The sequence below is a fragment of the Podarcis liolepis genome, assembly GCF_965112155.1.
Source record: "Podarcis liolepis genome assembly, chromosome: Z".
NCBI classification, from domain to species: domain Eukaryota; kingdom Metazoa; phylum Chordata; class Lepidosauria; order Squamata; family Lacertidae; genus Podarcis; species Podarcis liolepis.
Window position 1 is genome coordinate 36,682,459 of NC_139570.1, and position 15,965 is coordinate 36,698,423.

General features: G+C 44.4%; 1 protein-coding gene across 3 annotated transcripts in view; it reads right to left on the reverse strand.

Annotated features, from left to right (window-relative positions):
- Positions 1-15,965, reverse strand: part of LOC310698420 (coiled-coil domain-containing protein 180-like) — a 56,978-nt gene that overhangs the window by 26,661 nt on the left and 14,352 nt on the right. For 2 of the 3 annotated variants that reach the window (XM_083485491.1, XM_083485490.1), the window contains exons 13-22: positions 14,612-14,734; positions 11,963-12,136; positions 10,318-10,433; positions 9,087-9,213; positions 8,181-8,220; positions 6,776-7,077; positions 4,634-4,851; positions 2,476-2,651; positions 1,115-1,295; positions 203-349 (exon numbers count right to left, since the gene is read on the reverse strand). In XM_083485491.1, coding sequence (XP_083341617.1) covers positions 203-349; positions 1,115-1,295; positions 2,476-2,651; positions 4,634-4,851; positions 6,776-7,077; positions 8,181-8,220; positions 9,087-9,213; positions 10,318-10,433; positions 11,963-12,136; positions 14,612-14,734 — 1,604 coding nt within the window. The remainder of the gene's footprint in view (positions 1-202; positions 350-1,114; positions 1,296-2,475; positions 2,652-4,633; positions 4,852-6,775; positions 7,078-8,180; positions 8,221-9,086; positions 9,214-10,317; positions 10,434-11,962; positions 12,137-14,611; positions 14,735-15,965) is intronic. The other variant, XM_083485492.1, reaches the window with a different exon arrangement.

The following is a 15,965-nucleotide window of genomic DNA, read 5'->3' on the forward strand; positions in this document are numbered from 1 at the left end:
GCCAAAATCTTGCAAGATTTCTCAAACTATGAGAGATCTTGTGAGATTTCTGTGAGATCTCATGAAATAAGCACCAATGATGGTACCCATTCTCCGCTGGCAGTGGAAGTGGTGGAGCACCCACAGGGGCATTGCCCTGGGGGCTTCACCCCACCTCATGGAATCCATGACACTAGCCACTGCTGAACAGATCTTGGCATACCTGCACGCTTTAAGGAAGTCAGTGTTTGCGTCTCGCAGCTTCCCTAGTGCTTCTTCCAAGTACTGCCTGTAGCTCCGAAGGGAGAGCTGCATCACCTCCACGTGGTCAATCAGCTCAGTGCGCATATTGTTGCTGAGACTCAACAGCCTGAGAAAGGAGATGGTGATATACCAACAAAGTTTTTTAAATTTATATTAAACAGCTTGACTGTAAGAAACAAATAAACCCTCAAAGTGGGTTACAAAAATGATAAAACAATAACATTGTAAATAAGAAGATTGATAACAATTTAAGGCTTTCAAAAAGTTACAATAATGACTGACTGAAAATTGATGTAAAACTTGCATCAACTTTCTCAGCATCTGGACAGGGTTGCCTAAACAAAAGTGTTATAGCAGGTGCTGAAAAGAATAGAATGAAGGTGCCTTTCCTGATGTTAACATGCAGGGAGTTCCAAAGTGTAGGAGCAACCACACTAAAAGTTCGAGTTCTTACAAATACAGAACAGGTATTATATGGCATCAGGGGCATTGTCAGTTCCACAGATTAAAGTGACTGAGTGGGCGTATGTGCTGCAACATTCAGCACTAACTGCAGCCTCCTGATCAAACTCAAGGGAAGCCCCACACAGAGTGCATGGCAGCAACCCAGTCTTGGAGTAACCAACACATAAACAACTGTGGCAAGGCTTCCCTGGTCCAGGAATGGCCATAGCTGTTGAACTAGTCACAGTTGGTAAAAGGCACTTCTAGCCACTGAGCCTCCAGTGAGAGACCTGGATCCAGAAGTACCACCAAAATCAAAAGCACTCAGGAAACCTGATGTTGTGATAAGGTAGCCCCTGCTCAACCAATTCCCTGGGACTGAAGAGGCATGGGGGAAAGCTGTGCGACCCCCTCCCCCCCCACTGACTTTTCTGCCCTGGTCTCCATCAGGAAGATGTTCTCCATGTCTTGGATCTTCCGCCGGAAAGTCTTGCTAACACGGTTCTGGTCTTCTCGGAGCTTGGAGAAGGCAGCTTTTTCTTTATTCAGGGCCTCCACCACACCACTGCAGTGTCGCACTAAGCGGTCGTTGTGAAATCGCAGCTCCGCTGGGGGGGGGGAAGGAAAGGCGTGCAGGGGTGGGGTGAGAGAATGCTTTAGGTTCAAGCCAGTGGGAGTTGAAAGTAAGATAAATCTGGAAAGCCTTGCAATCCATATCCCCCCCCCCCAATGCCAAGGGGTGCCATTGCTCATACATACATACATACTTATTTATTTATTTATTTATTTATTTATTTATTTATTTGTGTGTGTATGTGTGTGTCCAGACACCACTGAACAAATTTCCAAAAACCCATCCTTGCCTTCGCTTTTTATAAATTCAGCCTCCACAAATTATTTGTCAACGTTTTGAATTCGATCCTCTGCCTACCAGTTGAGGCCAGGGTGACAATGGTCGGTGGAGGGCAGGGGGAATTTAACCTAACAGCTGGGCACAACCATATATAGAAAATCAGCCTATATTATTTGCAGAGACTCATTATTCCCCTCCTAGAACTACAGTTTATTTATTGCATTTCTGTCCCATCTTCTTCTCCAAGGAGCTTGAGTCCGTGTCCATGGTTCTCCTCCTCCCCAGTTCATCCTTACAATAACCCTGTGAGGTAGATTAGGCTGGGAGGCAGTGATTGGCCCAAGGTCACCCGGTGAGTTACATGACTGAGGGGAATCTGAGCCATGGTCTCCTGGGTCCTAGTCCTCTGTCTAGGGCAGGGGTAGGCAACCTAAGGCCCGGGGGCCGGATGCGGCCCAATTGCCTTCTAAATCTGGCCTGTGGATGGTCCAGGAATCAGCATGTTTTTACATGAGTAGAATGTATCCTTTTATTTAAAATGCATCTCTGGGTTATTTGTGGGGCCTGCCTGGTGTTTTTACATGAGCAGAAAGTGTGCTTTTATTTAAAATGCATCTCTGGGTTATTTGTGGGGCATAAGAATTTGTTCATATTTTTTTTCCAAAATATAGTCCGGCCCACCACATGGTCTGATAGTGGACCAGCCCACGGCTGAAAAAAGTTGCTGACCCCTGGTCTAGGAAGTCCCCTCTTATGACTTTCAGCACCCTTAACAGCCCCCAGAATTCTTCTGGGGAAGCCATGACTGTTTAAAGTGGTATTGTAGGGCTTCAAATGTATGGTGTGGATGTGGCCTTAGTGTTAGTGGGGAGTAGGTGGGCTAGCTGAAACAATTGTGTCACATTGGTAACAAGCAGCAGTGAAAACATTAATACCCATTCTGACATCGTAGATATCCTTCTCGATGCGCTCCCGCCTTGGCTCATGAAGGTGAGCACGCAGCTGCAGTTCAGCGCTGATCTCTTCTTTCTTGGAGTCCACAATGACCCAGGCCTTGGACATCGTCTCAGAATACCAGTTCTCCAGGTGTTCAAAAAACTGCAGCCGGATTCTGTGATGGGGAAAGAGAAGGAAAGGAAAAGTTGGGGCATCCTTCTGCTTACACGAACAAATCTCTCTCTCATAAGTTCTCATCTCTACTTCATCAGTGTTCACTGTGTTGCATCACGCAATGTGGGTGAACCCCAGAGCTTCACAGGCTTCTGGCAACTCTGGCTATGCTTTGCTTCAGAATTTAAAAAGTAGGAGATATGCTTTGCTCCAGGTTTATGGGAAGAACTGTCCATCCTCAGATTAGCTAAGCACCCTCCCTCCACATTTTTATGTATGAGCTTCTGTGCTAAGCATTTCTCTTGTTCAGAAGTGGTGAGTCAGAGATGTGATGGGAAGCTTTCTTTGTGGGTGGGCCATTTGTTACTTATATGAAAGGCCAATCATGGGGGTGGCAAATCCCAAGGAAATATGGCTTGTATTTGTAACCTTTGGTTTGTACTCTTTCGGTATCGGGTCAGTTTGTTTTTGTAACATCTAATTCAATGTGTAGTCTTGAGAATGTATTTTATATAGTAATGGCTTTATGGGGGGGAAATTTACTTTTAAATTTTTATTTCTTATTTCTTACTGGATTCTTATTTTAACTTCATAATAAAGTCTTGAAAATTTTTTTTGGGTTGGGGGGGGGGGAGAGAACAGCAACAATCCTTCCAAGACCACCATTGAAGGAGGTTGCAGGTTCAGAGGAATGAATACGTTCAAACTTCAATCATTCATTTCCCCCAATTATGCTAAAGATCCTTAGGATCAGATGCAATGGAATGTCCAGAGGGTAGTCCACAGCCAGAAGCTCATCTTGTTTTGATTTTTATGCTGAAAGATGCCTTGAACAATCTTCTTCTCGTTCTTGTTCTTCTTGAAAAAGGCATTTACCTGGAAGGCTATGTGCCTCTGTATTAATACCGTAAGATTGCTTAGATCATCTAGAGAAATTCTACCTGTAACATGGCACCCTGCAAAATATTGTAGGGTGATGACTCAGAAACTTTTTCTGCTGTTGTTCCTATATTGGGAAAGGCTCTTCCCTCTGTCACACATGAAGCAGCAGCCATCAGTCACTTCAGATATCTTATAAAGACTTGTGTCTTTACTCAGGCATTCTCCCTGGCCTATAAATCAGACCCGGATTTATGTGTTTGAAATCTACGGGACATCTGTTTTCTGCACTTTTGTCCACACCAGTTTCTATATTGCTGTTTTTCAGGCTCTGGGCTGCATTTTTGTTTTTACTAACGTATTGTTTTTAAAATGTACTTATGCTCCGGCTTCCCTGAACTGAGACTCAAGGCTGCTCACAAAAGCTAAAAAAGACACAGATAAAACACACAGGAAGCTAAAAGCATATAGAAGATGATAGTCAAAAAAGTAATTAAACTATAACAGAATTAAAAACTATAACAGATGCAAAAATATATATATTAAAATGCAAGTAGTAAAAACAATGTTGTGCTATTTAGAAGCCCTTTCCTTAAAAGCAGTAGGCTTCCAAAAGCCTGCTGGAACAAAACAGTCTTCACCTGCTGGCGGTAGGACAACAAGCGGCATGTAAATGTTTTTTAAGCGGCATGTAAATGTTTTTAATTAAAACATATAAATAAATGCCATTAAACTACAGGTTGATTGCATCTCACACAGGCTTCACCTACACAAATACAACTTTATGTACTCAACAAAAAAAGTAAATAAATAAAAAGTGGATAAGGCAGCCTTGTTTGCCAGGGGTCTTTCCCTTCATAGAAAGAGTTTTAAGCCCTCTGCCTTGCTTACTAGGCTCTGGGAGGACCATGCAAGGGCGCTAGAAGCCCTTGCAAGATCCTGCAGGGCAGTCTGAGATCTTAGATGGCCCCAAACTCATTTCAGGGGTCGGGGTGGTTTTGGCTTTGTGTAATTTTGCTTTTATGCACAAACCACTGGAACATAACCCACACAGAAGATGGGATCGAGCTGTAAACTAAGAGAAGAGATTGAAGTCCTACTCACTGCCTTCTCACATCCGTAAAGAAACTCTCAGAGAGGTACACTTGCGCTAGGTAGGAGGGCAGCAAATTCGCCTTCAGTTTCCCCACATAATATTTCTCAGATTTCTTGATTTTAAGCTTCGGTGAGTTCAGAACTGCCTTGTAAGTGTTTCCACTGGATGTAGTGAAGAACTCAGTGGTCATTTCCATCAGACGTGACGGTGTCCTAGAGAGCCTCACCTGCGGATGAGGCAAAGGGAGAAACCATGACATTGGTTCCCAATTAAAAGCAACATTTAAGCCAGTGGATGGCATAAGGTAAGAATTGTTTGCAGGGAGGTTAGATGATGTTCAAGCAAATGAAGGGTTTCATCCCACACCGTTCCAGTGCAATTCTTCATTGTTTTTCTTATATCACAGTATGTCCAGTCTTGGGGGGGAACTGGACCTGCTGCACAAGACCTCTTAGGCTGTCTAGGTTTAAAGAGTATAACTTTCCCCCCAAAATCTTGCAATTTCCTAAGGATGCTGGGAATTGCAGCTCTCTGAGGGCTAAACTACAGTTCCCAGGATTCCTGGGATGCAGGAATCATGCACTGTAATATATGAAGAAACATTGCAGTGCATGTGATATTTTCGTTTAGAGAAAAGGCAAGGAAAACACTACATGATGCTTAAAACTGTGCGTGGCAGTAGAATCTGATGCCCAGTTAAAATGTTAAAATGTACAAGAGAGGGTCCAAACTGTGTTGGAAACATGAAGAGATTGAGGGATCTTTCATACATATGTGGTGGCAGTGTAAATAACCCCAAAAATACTGGGAGATGGTTTACAATGAGCTCATCTCACCCCCACCCCCATTTACATTTCCGAAGAAACCAGAAGCCTTTCTATTAGCAATAATTGATTATGAGCTCCCTGCAAGGCTATATAATATTTTTTTTAATGCTGCAGCACCAGCAAGAATAGTGTATGCTAAAAGTTGGGCAGGAAAAGAAACACCAACAAAAGAACAATGACTGCATAAATTGACAGAATATGCCAAACTTGCAAGCATGGCAGCCAAAATAACGAATCAGGATGGAAAACAAATAAAGGGTGAATGGGAAACTTTTGGGGAGTATTTAAAAAAAAACACGATACTAAAATTAAATTACAAGTAGGGGTGATTCTCTGAACAACAATTAAATACAAAGAAGAATTAGATAGAAAAAAGTAGGGTGGATTAATATATGGATATACAGCAATACCAGACATATTACAGACACCATGGAAGGCTAGGCTAGGAAGTCTATATGGAAAGAATATTTGATAGTAACGTATGATATGTAAGTAGAAAAATGCAAAATACTATGCTATGCACACACACACACAAATAAATGTGCATGGCATGGAGAAAGTGGACAGAGAGATTTTTCTGCCTCTCTCATTACAACAGCACACATGGATATCCAACAAAGCTAAATGTTAGAAGATTCAAGACAGATAAAAGGAAGTCCTTCTTCATGTAGCACATAGATAACCTATGGAACACACTTCCACAAGAGGTAAAGGTAAAGGGACCCCTGACCATTAGGTCCAGTCGTGGCTGACTCTGGGGTTGCGACGCTCATCTCGCTTTATTGGCCAAGGGAGCTGGCGTACAGCTTCCGGGTCATGTGGCCAGCATGACTAAGCCGCTTCTGGCGAACCAGAGCAGCGCATGGAAACGCCGTTTACCTTCCCGCCAGAGCGGCACCTATTTATCTACTTGCAACTTTGACGTGCTTTTGAACTGCTAGGTTGGCAGGAGCAGGGACGGAGCAACGGGAGCTCACCCCATTGCGGGGATTTGAACTGCTGACCTTCTGATCGGCAAGTCCTAGGCTCTGTGGTTTAACCCACAGCGCCACCCGCGTCCCACACAAGAGGTACTGATAGCCAATAACCTAGGTAGCTTTAAAAGAAGATTGGACAAATTCGTGGAGGAGACGGCTATCAACGGCCTTTACTATGATGGCCATGCATGGCTTCTATGGTTGGAGGTAGAAATGCGTCTGAATACCAGTTGCTGGAAACCAAGGGAAGGGAGAGCACTCTTGTGCTCAGGTCTTGCTTCTTCTATGTCATTCTGTGTTTGCTAAAGTCATCCTGTTCCCCCACCCCAACCCGGTGGAAACTCACAAATCCTGGTGCTGCGGCATTTTCCACGTCACGGACCTCAACAGCCTCTTGCGTAGTAGAACTGCTCCCTTCATCAGATTTCTCCACATTGTCACTTTCCAGGATAAAACTGCCGTCTCTGGGGATGAGCGCTCCATCGCTTTCTGGAGCAGAGCTCTCTGAATCCCCTGCTACGGTAATTCTCGATTCCTCAGCTTCTGGGTTCACCTCCACCTGCTGTTCCTCTTTTTCTTCTTCTTCGCTTTTGTTCTCAGAGAAGCCCTCCTCAATTCTGTCCGACTCTTCAATGTCCTCCCCCATTTCTGCCCAAAGAGCATAAAATGAAATTATTGTGATCACAGGTGCCATCCAGTGCTCTGAAGAGGAAAAATTAAAGCAAGGGAGGTGGCCTCAACCCTAGGGAGCTTACAGTTAAAATTTCACAGGTGGGGAGGGAGACAGCAAAAGGAGGGGGCAGAAGGAGAGAGCAATGAGCTAATTGTGAGTGAATAAACTTAACATGCATTTAGACTGCACATGGAAGGCTGTAATTCCTTGCATTTTTAAGATTGTAAGCTTGGAGACAGAGGCCTTCCTTCCATTTGTCCCTCTATGAATTGCTAGGCATATGAATACTAAAACAAGAAGGAGGAGGAGGAGGAACCCCTTTTTAGCCAGAGGGCCACATTCCCTTCTAGGTAAATTTCTGAGGGCCTTATGGCAGTGGAGGGTGGGGCCAGAGGCAAAAGTGGGCAGAACACTACAAATCACCATAGTGCTGATTTCTACACACACTCACCCACCCTCCCACAGCTCTCCTGCCTCTGTCCAGGCAAGCAAGAGGCAAAACCAGAGTTCAAGGACTTAGCCCAACTAGGCAAAAATATGCAAGGAGGGGGCAAAGCAGAGCTAGTAGACAGTGTGGCCTAGGGAGCCGTATTTGACTTCTGGACCTGAAGTTCCCCACCCTTGAGTTGAGGAAAAGGAAAAGGAAAAAAATAACACAAGGGTCACCTCCAGAGGGTTGGCAATGAGGGTGTTGGTGATATGTGTTCTTACTTTCCACACTGCCATCTCTTACAGGTTAAGTAGTCTCACTCAAGGGCAGCCTCCCCTTCCTGAAAATCTTGGAGGGAGATGGTGGGTTTTGAAGGAAGAGACCTTAGGGGTTGTTTAAACAAACTGGGATGAATATTTGTGGAAAAAGCAAAGGCCTTTACCATGGCCTGAAAAGTCAACAGACAAGGGGCCTGTTAGGTATGTGGTGGGGGGGAGTTCCAAAGGATAGGTACCGTAATACTGGAGGTTCAATGCTGACATCATGTGGAACAAAATGCCTGATTGGATGGTACTGATTCTCATGATTGTAAGAGGCAAAGTTGTGCTTTTTAAAATACTATATTACACTGTGGAGGATAGAAATTACCTTCCTCTTCACTCATATCCCCAGTTTGCTTGAATGGCTTCTGATTTTTTTTAAAAGAAAGCGGGAAAAGAGAAAATATCAAGAATTAAAAAGGATAATTCATTATTTTTCACAAATAATACTTAATGCATGACATCTACACAGCGCTCTTGGGTGCTCATTGCATGCCACTGACAGCATTTTATTTTGATCTCTACAAGAACCCTTACAGGTAGGTCAACACAGGTTTGGAAGGCTGAGTCTGAGAGAGAGAAAATGCTTTCAGATGGCATGTTCCCAATCCCCCAAACCATGTTCAGGGGCTTTTAACACACTGGAATCCATGCTATGCTCTTCATCAGCTTTGTGTATGTGTGTGGGGTTGCCATTTCCTTGGGGATCAACTCCACTCCTTTTTCACACACTGTTACTCTACCTCTTCTGAGTCAGGTCACAAGTGGCTGCTCAAGAGGACTAGGAATGTCACAAATGCAACTGGGCCCTGAAGGGAACACATTCACAGTCCATCAATTTAACTGAGTTCAAAGAAAGAAAAGACAGTCCCCACTCCTTTAACGGGTATCTTCATGAAGCTCACTAGGTGACCTTGGGTCAGCCACTCGCTCCCAGCATAACCTACCTCACAGGGTCATTGGGAGGAGGAAATGGGAAGGGGGGAAATTATGTACTGCCACCTTGAGCTCCTTGGGAAGAAAGGTAATAAACAATGTAATAAATAAAACAAATGAAAACAGCAAATAAATAAATTACTAACTGTACCCTTTTATTCCCATTTCGTTTGCTAGATGAACTGAGCAAGAAGTCAATTTCAGTGTAGGGAAGGGGAACATGTGCAAGGATGCAGCACCTGTCTGCACCTACTTAAGTTACAAAAGTGTCAAATTCAAAGTCTTGTTTTCTACATACCCCTTTGTAGACTTCCCACACATTAAAATACCGGCTGACAGAGGTGCTGTAAGAATTCAGGCTGCGTAAAATACAGTCTGGATAAGCGGATAATTTAGTCAAGAGATCTTGTTGGAAGGTTGCATATCTGTAAACAAAGAAAGAAACCAAAACTTTTTAATTATTTTTACTTATTGCATTACTTGTCCACCTTTTTCTCTAAGGAGCTCAAGGTGACATACATGGTTCTCCCCCTTCCTCATTTAATCCCCACAACAACCCTTTGAGGTAGGTTAGGCTGGGAGACAGCAACTAGCCCAGGGTCACTCAGTGAGCTTCAGGGTTGAGTGTGGAATTTGAACCCTGGTGTCTCCCAGGACCTATTTAACAATTTTGCCACAGATATTATCTGATTGTACAAGAATTCATCAAATATGTGCAATGTAGGATTAGAGGTTGACATCAGAGGCCACTGCAGTAGAAGTCAACATTCGATAACAACAGACACCGTGTACAACTGCCAGAATCTGTCGGCATCCCAACTTGCAGCAATGAATATTCAAACATCTATGACAGATGACTTACAACTAAATTGAGTAAACATTGTGCAAACTTCATTCATTCAACCAGAACCACTGAATCAAGAATGTTGGTTTTGGATTTGGATTTTGAATTTTGAATTTTAATGGCAATTCTTGACATCAAAATCTTCTTTAACTGGAGAGAGTGGGGACAGAACTAACGACTTGCTGTATACAAAGCATGTGTCCTGCTACTGCATCTCCTCAATGTGGGTGTAGACTTGGCATGTGTAACTGGCAAGCCAGCATGCCCAACTGTCAGGGATGATGGGGTTTATAGTCCCAAACATCTGGCTGGAGAAGGCTGCTCTAAAGCTTTGAAACATGCAGCCTATGTTAGCTCACCAGACTAGGCATCTGCCCTGAAAAGTCCCAGCTCACATCCTAGAATTCCAGTCAAGACTCAGTCTCAGTCCATTCACTGTTTTGTGCATCAGAGAGCACATTGTTCTTATTGGTTGACAGGCACACCTAGGGCAGCATTTGCAGAGTTTTCTTTTAAAGCAAGTTTATAGTCCCTATAGTTGTGGAGATAAGCTTCGAAACATGCAGTGAGAAGAACACAGCAGCTTGTTTGTCATTTCACAGGATTTATATACATACTGTAATCTATCTATCTCTAGCCCAAAGCATTTGTGCTTCCTCTGCCACCTGCACTGCTTGAAACATACCCAGCTCGAATGAAGTCCAAAACAGCATAAACCTTCTCCAGCTGGGCCTTCAGTTTTTCATCAGAACTTTGAGTCCTCAGTTTGTCCACGGTCACATCCAGATTAATTTCCCTTAGCTGGCCCCATATGGAAGGAAGCAGTCGGCATTAGAATGGTTAATGCTGGAAGGCTTAATTACTTGGGACAGGGCAGATAAACCACCTAAAACTTGAAGTGATTCAGGCTGGAGTTTATTTCCACTGCTGCTCCAAGCTACTTTGGGACTGGTGTGTTCAGAGGGTATAAAAATTAAAACAGTTATAAGGCAGCTTTACAGTGAGCAGCAGGTTGAGTTTTCTAAAATCGTAAGTTATCTCACACATCTTTCAATTTCTAAAAGAATCTACCTAAGCTGCCAATCTGCCAATATACAGTTGCTGTTGTTTTAATAAGGCAACCAATCAAATGATTAAAAAGCATACTGATATTCAGGGAAACATTCAGGAATTGGTCAAGAGGTGCTAAAGAAATTTTTTAAATATATTAAGTCAGCATTTTTGTGATACTGTTCCCAAAATTTGTTTTTGCTTTTGTTTATTCATTGTCTGAAATTATTAGACTGTGATATAAAAATGTATTTAGGATACTGACTGTAAGCTAGTTTGGGAAAACTTTTGTTCTGAAACATAAAGTAAATTTAAAAAACAGAAGAGAATGCAGTGCTACAAACAATAACTATGTAGTTTAGTTAAGCTTATTTAAGAGAAAAGGGGGTCACTATGCAGTTTACTTTAGAGAAAAGCTGAAAAAGTAGAGACATGATAGAGGTGCACATAATTATGTACAGTTTGGAAAAAAATTGATACGGAGAGGTCTTTTCTCCCTCTTTCATAATGCTAGAACCCAGGGCTGTCTGTCCAATGAGGGCAACTTTTGAAAGAGTCATGGCAGGTAAAAGGAAGGACTTCTTCACACAGCACACAGTTAAACTATGGGATTCACTTCCACAGGAGGCAGTGAGGGCCACGAACTAGGATGGCTTCAAAAGATGACTGGACGAATTCAAGGAGGAGGTTAAGGATATCGGTGGCAACTATTCATGATGGCTGTCAAAGGCAGTATGGCTCTTGAATACTACCAGCTGGGAATCACAAGTAGGGAGAGTGCTCTGCTCATGTCCTGAGTACGGGTTTCCCATTGGGGCATCTGATTGGCTACTATGAGAAGAGGATGCTGGACTATGATGGGCCAGAAAGGCTCTTCTTATGCTCTTATGTTATTGGAGTCAAAGTGGTGCCATACATATAGAGTGTCAGGCTAGGACCGGGAGACCAGGGTTCAAATCTCCTACTCAGTCCCCGAGCTCACTGGGTAAGAACAGGATGCTGGACTAGGTGGACCTTTGGCCTGATCCAGCAGAGCTCTCTTGATGTTCTTGCTTTTCTCAACAGACTAAGCCAAAGCAAAATCACGTGAAAATAAAAATTGCAGATTAAATTGTGCAAATAAATTTTGCAAATGCACATGGCTGATTCAAGATGCAAGAGTTCATGCAGATTTGCCAACAACCTTTCTTCTTTCTGTCCCCACCAAGATCTCTGATATGGCCTACCACATTGTATTCTCTGTCCTCCCCTCCCTCACTAAACCAGACCCCTGCTCTGACCTTGTTTAGATTTTCGTGCTTGTTTCGGCATTCATTCATTTTACTGTGAAGCTCGTTTTCATGACGAACAAGGTTGCATTTGTGGGTATCAAAGAGAGTGAGAGCATCCTGGAAGTACTGGTAGACATTCCTGCAGTTGATTTCTGTGTGCTTAACCAACTGTTCTAGGTGGTCCTGGAGAGAAATCAAACGGAAAGAATTTGTGATTTAGGATTTTTGTTAGCAGATGCAATCAGCATTTAGCTGAGGATGGGTAGGGCCCAATTTAAATCAGTGAGGACCAATCTTATTCACAACCTCCTCCTCAGGGCTGTCTTAAGCGTATCCGGCGCTGTGGTGCAAAGAACCCTCTGGCGTGCCCCCCCCCCGCGTTTCCTAGAGTTGTTGACCTTTTTTTGGGGGGGGGGAGCTGACACCACACTTACACGTTATCTCTAACAAGCCCTTAGAACAAAATAAAATGAAAAGGCAGAAGAAAATCTAATGAAGTCCTCAATTCCAAAGCAACACTCATTCAAGACTCAGCAGTTCTTCTAATTCATCCTTTCTTTAAATAAACTAATAAAGACACAGACAATGAAGTTCCCAGCCAATTTGTGTTTAAGTACAAAGCTAACGTTTTCAAATATTGGGGGGTGGGTGTAAAGCAGTGACATCCTGAACCTAAAAAGAACCCAAAACTTGGGTCACAAAGGCTCTAACTGCACTCACCTGAGAGTAAGCCCTGCTGAATCTAATAGGACCTTACTTCTGAGTAGACAGTAGGACTGCAGCAAGAAACACAGTTGGGAACTAGGGCTTTCTGTTTTAAGACTCAATCAGAGGAAAATGTAATACTGGAGATTAGGGAGAAAGGAATATGAATAGATTGGGGGGAGAGGGCTGACGAGAGACCAAAAACCACAGACAAGGCACACTTTCTGGGGAGCAAGTCTCACACACAGTTGCTTGGGGCAAGGACTGCAGAGGGACCATAGTTGGGTTGTGTGTGTGTGTTTTTCAGAAAAACGTAGAATTGGAAGGCACCCTGCAGGTCATCTAGCCCAACCCCCTGCAATGCTTTTTAGCTTGCATTGATCTCAAAAACCTTCAGTGCCTTTTTTCATTTGGACAGGCAATTAACAGGCTTGTTTCACAAATAAGGGAGAAGGAGGGTTGCTGGCTTGGTTTGGTTTGCCTTTGTTCTAGTTTTTAGCATGTGCTCAGTACCGTAGTTTCAGGCTATGAGCCGCCCTGATATCTATGGGTGGAGGGCAGTAGTAGTAGTAGTAGTAGGTCGGTGCTAAATGGTCTGGCTTGCTTTACAATCCCTAGGGACCTTGTTGGGGGGGGCAGAGAAGGAGCCCACCCCCGAGGAGGAGGAAGAAGAAGAAGAAAAGAGAAAGGAGGAGGCTTCCCTTCCCCAGGATAGAGTTGCCCATAACATTAAACACAGGGCAGGATTCCAGGGAGAGAGAGAAACAAGGGCAGCAGCTGCTGCTACTCACAGCTCGGGCTAGATGTAGCTGAACAGGACGGGCAAGGGGACCCTGCAAACAGGGCTGCAAACCCAGCGCGGAAGCTCCGTAGCCTCGCCATCGCCCTCCTCCCTCTTCCCACAGGCTGGGCAGGCGAAAGAGAGAGAGAGAGAGAGAGAGAGAGAGCGAGCGAGCGCACTGCATGCCAGCCAGCCATATAGCTGGCGAGGCGCAGCTTCCACCTGAAGCCTCTGCAGGGATCGCTCTCTTCCTGCGGAGGCTTGGAAGGCAAGCTGCATGCCCGCCAGCCATATGGTTGGCAAGGTGCAGCTGGTGGGTGCAGGGAAAGGGGAGGCCACTGGCAAAGCTGTGCAGCTCCCCCACTCGCTGGGGCGCCCCTGAGAGGACAGTGCCCTGGCGCAAGGCACCAGTAAGCCCAATAGGAAAGGCGCCTCTGCTCCTCCTCCCAAGGAAACATCCAGTGACATAAATAAAATAGAGGAATGCATCTCAAAGGTGCCAGTTGAGGCATCTGGGTTGCATTGCCCCTAGACAGCCTGATAGATAACGCTAGGGAGGAACTGGTGAAGAGTGTGGCTCAGGGAGAGAAGGGTGCCTAGGGAAAAGGTGTGATGTGGGAAGAGCCCTGAGCAGTGTTCGAAACTCCCATTGTCATAAGTGCATTTTGCAACAGGGAATGTCATTAGCGCAAGCAGTTTCTGAGCTAAGATTTCAGATTAAAACTGCAGAGTGCAAGGAAAGTACCTTTTTCTGCCTCCCCACTGCCAACTACTCTCTGAAGACTGGAAAAGAGACCCTCTTAAGAATATTAGGTGGAGTGGGCAGGGGAAGGACTAGACCATGTGAAAAATGAACATAATATTTTAGCTGCAGTTCATTCATTTTCAGCTTTGTATTCTTGTTATAAAAAAGCGCCTAAACATTCTGTAGTTGTGCCCATAACCTAGGTTTAAGGTGCCATTTAGCTCCTAGCTTTCATATTTCAGTTTCTGCCACTGGTCCTGAGGGCCAAATGCAGAGGCCTTGAGGGCCACATCTGACCCACAAGGAGAACTGCTACACAGACCATGGGTTCTCTCAATTTGAGTTGCAGCAGGTTCATTTCTGCTGCTCTGATCCTGCTAGGATGCGTTGCAGGAAACGTGTTAGGAAGAGACACTGGCAAACTTACGTCCATCATTTCTACTTCCTGCTCAAAGCGACTCTGTAACTTCCCAACTAACTGGTAGAAATTTGGATTCACAATCCTTTCAGCCTCTTTTTCCGTGCAGATTTTCTTATCTATCAGTTTGTTCTAAAATTGGAGAGGGAGAAAGTGTTATTAGTAGTGAAGTTCATAAATATGCAGCCTTGACTCCACTGATGTGTTTCAGTTATTATGAATTAATATCGCTTTTCATTTACAGCAGGGCTCATGGGCCACACGAGGTCTGGTAAGTGTTGCAATTTGGCCCATGATACCATTTCCCTGTAAACCACACCCACTTCCATCATAGATGACACCAGGTGTGGAGCAACTAAAAATGTGGATGCAAAAGGATGATTAGGAGCTTAAGGTGCACTGCCACTTGTTCCTTGGCAAGTAGGGTTCGCTAATCCACACTGGCAGTTAGTCACTTTTTTTTTTTTACAAAATGTATACACTGCTTGATTGTAAAAACAACAACAACCCCCTCAAAGCAGTTTACAAAAAAAGATAAAACAACAAAATGATGAATAAGAAGATTTAACAATGATAATTTAAGATTTTCAAAGCAGTCAAATAACAATAAACTAAGAACAGATTAAAACTCACACCAACTTTCTAAATACCTGGGTGGACTTGTCTAAACAAAACCATTTTTATCAGGTGCCGAAAAGGGTACAGGGAAGGTGTGTCAGCCTGTCATGGATGCACAGGACTGGTGGGAGGCACCAGCTGGGGACCCTTAAGGGACGAAGGTTCAGAACCTGAGGATTGGTGGTGGGACAATGATGAGTTGTCAGAGAGAGAAGAGAGAGCAGACTGGGAGAAGGAGGTATCAGAAGCAGAAAAGGTAACAGGGTGTAGTGAGCAGGAAGATGTTGGGGCAGAGGGCAGTCCAGAACCAGAGGCAGATGAGGCTGGAGAGGAGGGGGGCCAAGAGGCAGGACTGAGATGGGCTGCTGAAGAAGCCTGGGGTTCTCCCCCTTCTGCTATGACCAGCTCTGCCACCCCCCCCACCCCCGGTCTCCCAGAACCAGAAGAGGGATGAAGACGGTGGAGCAAAGACAGACAAAGCACAGATTGCTTAAGAAGGACCATGGGGAGGAGGAAATTTAGGGAGCTGTGGGAAGACAGGGACCTTCAGTCCTCACAACTGCCTCATTGAGGCAAGATCTGCTGGAAAAAGTTGCTGTGCTCGCTAGGCCTGGCCTCATGAACTGTTTTGTTTCTTTGACTAAAGAGAGTTAACTTTCCTTACATCGTGTGAGTTATTGCTTGCTCCTGACACCTGCCCTGACACTGCCTGATGTCAATAGGCTTTGAGCTTTTCTGGTCTGCG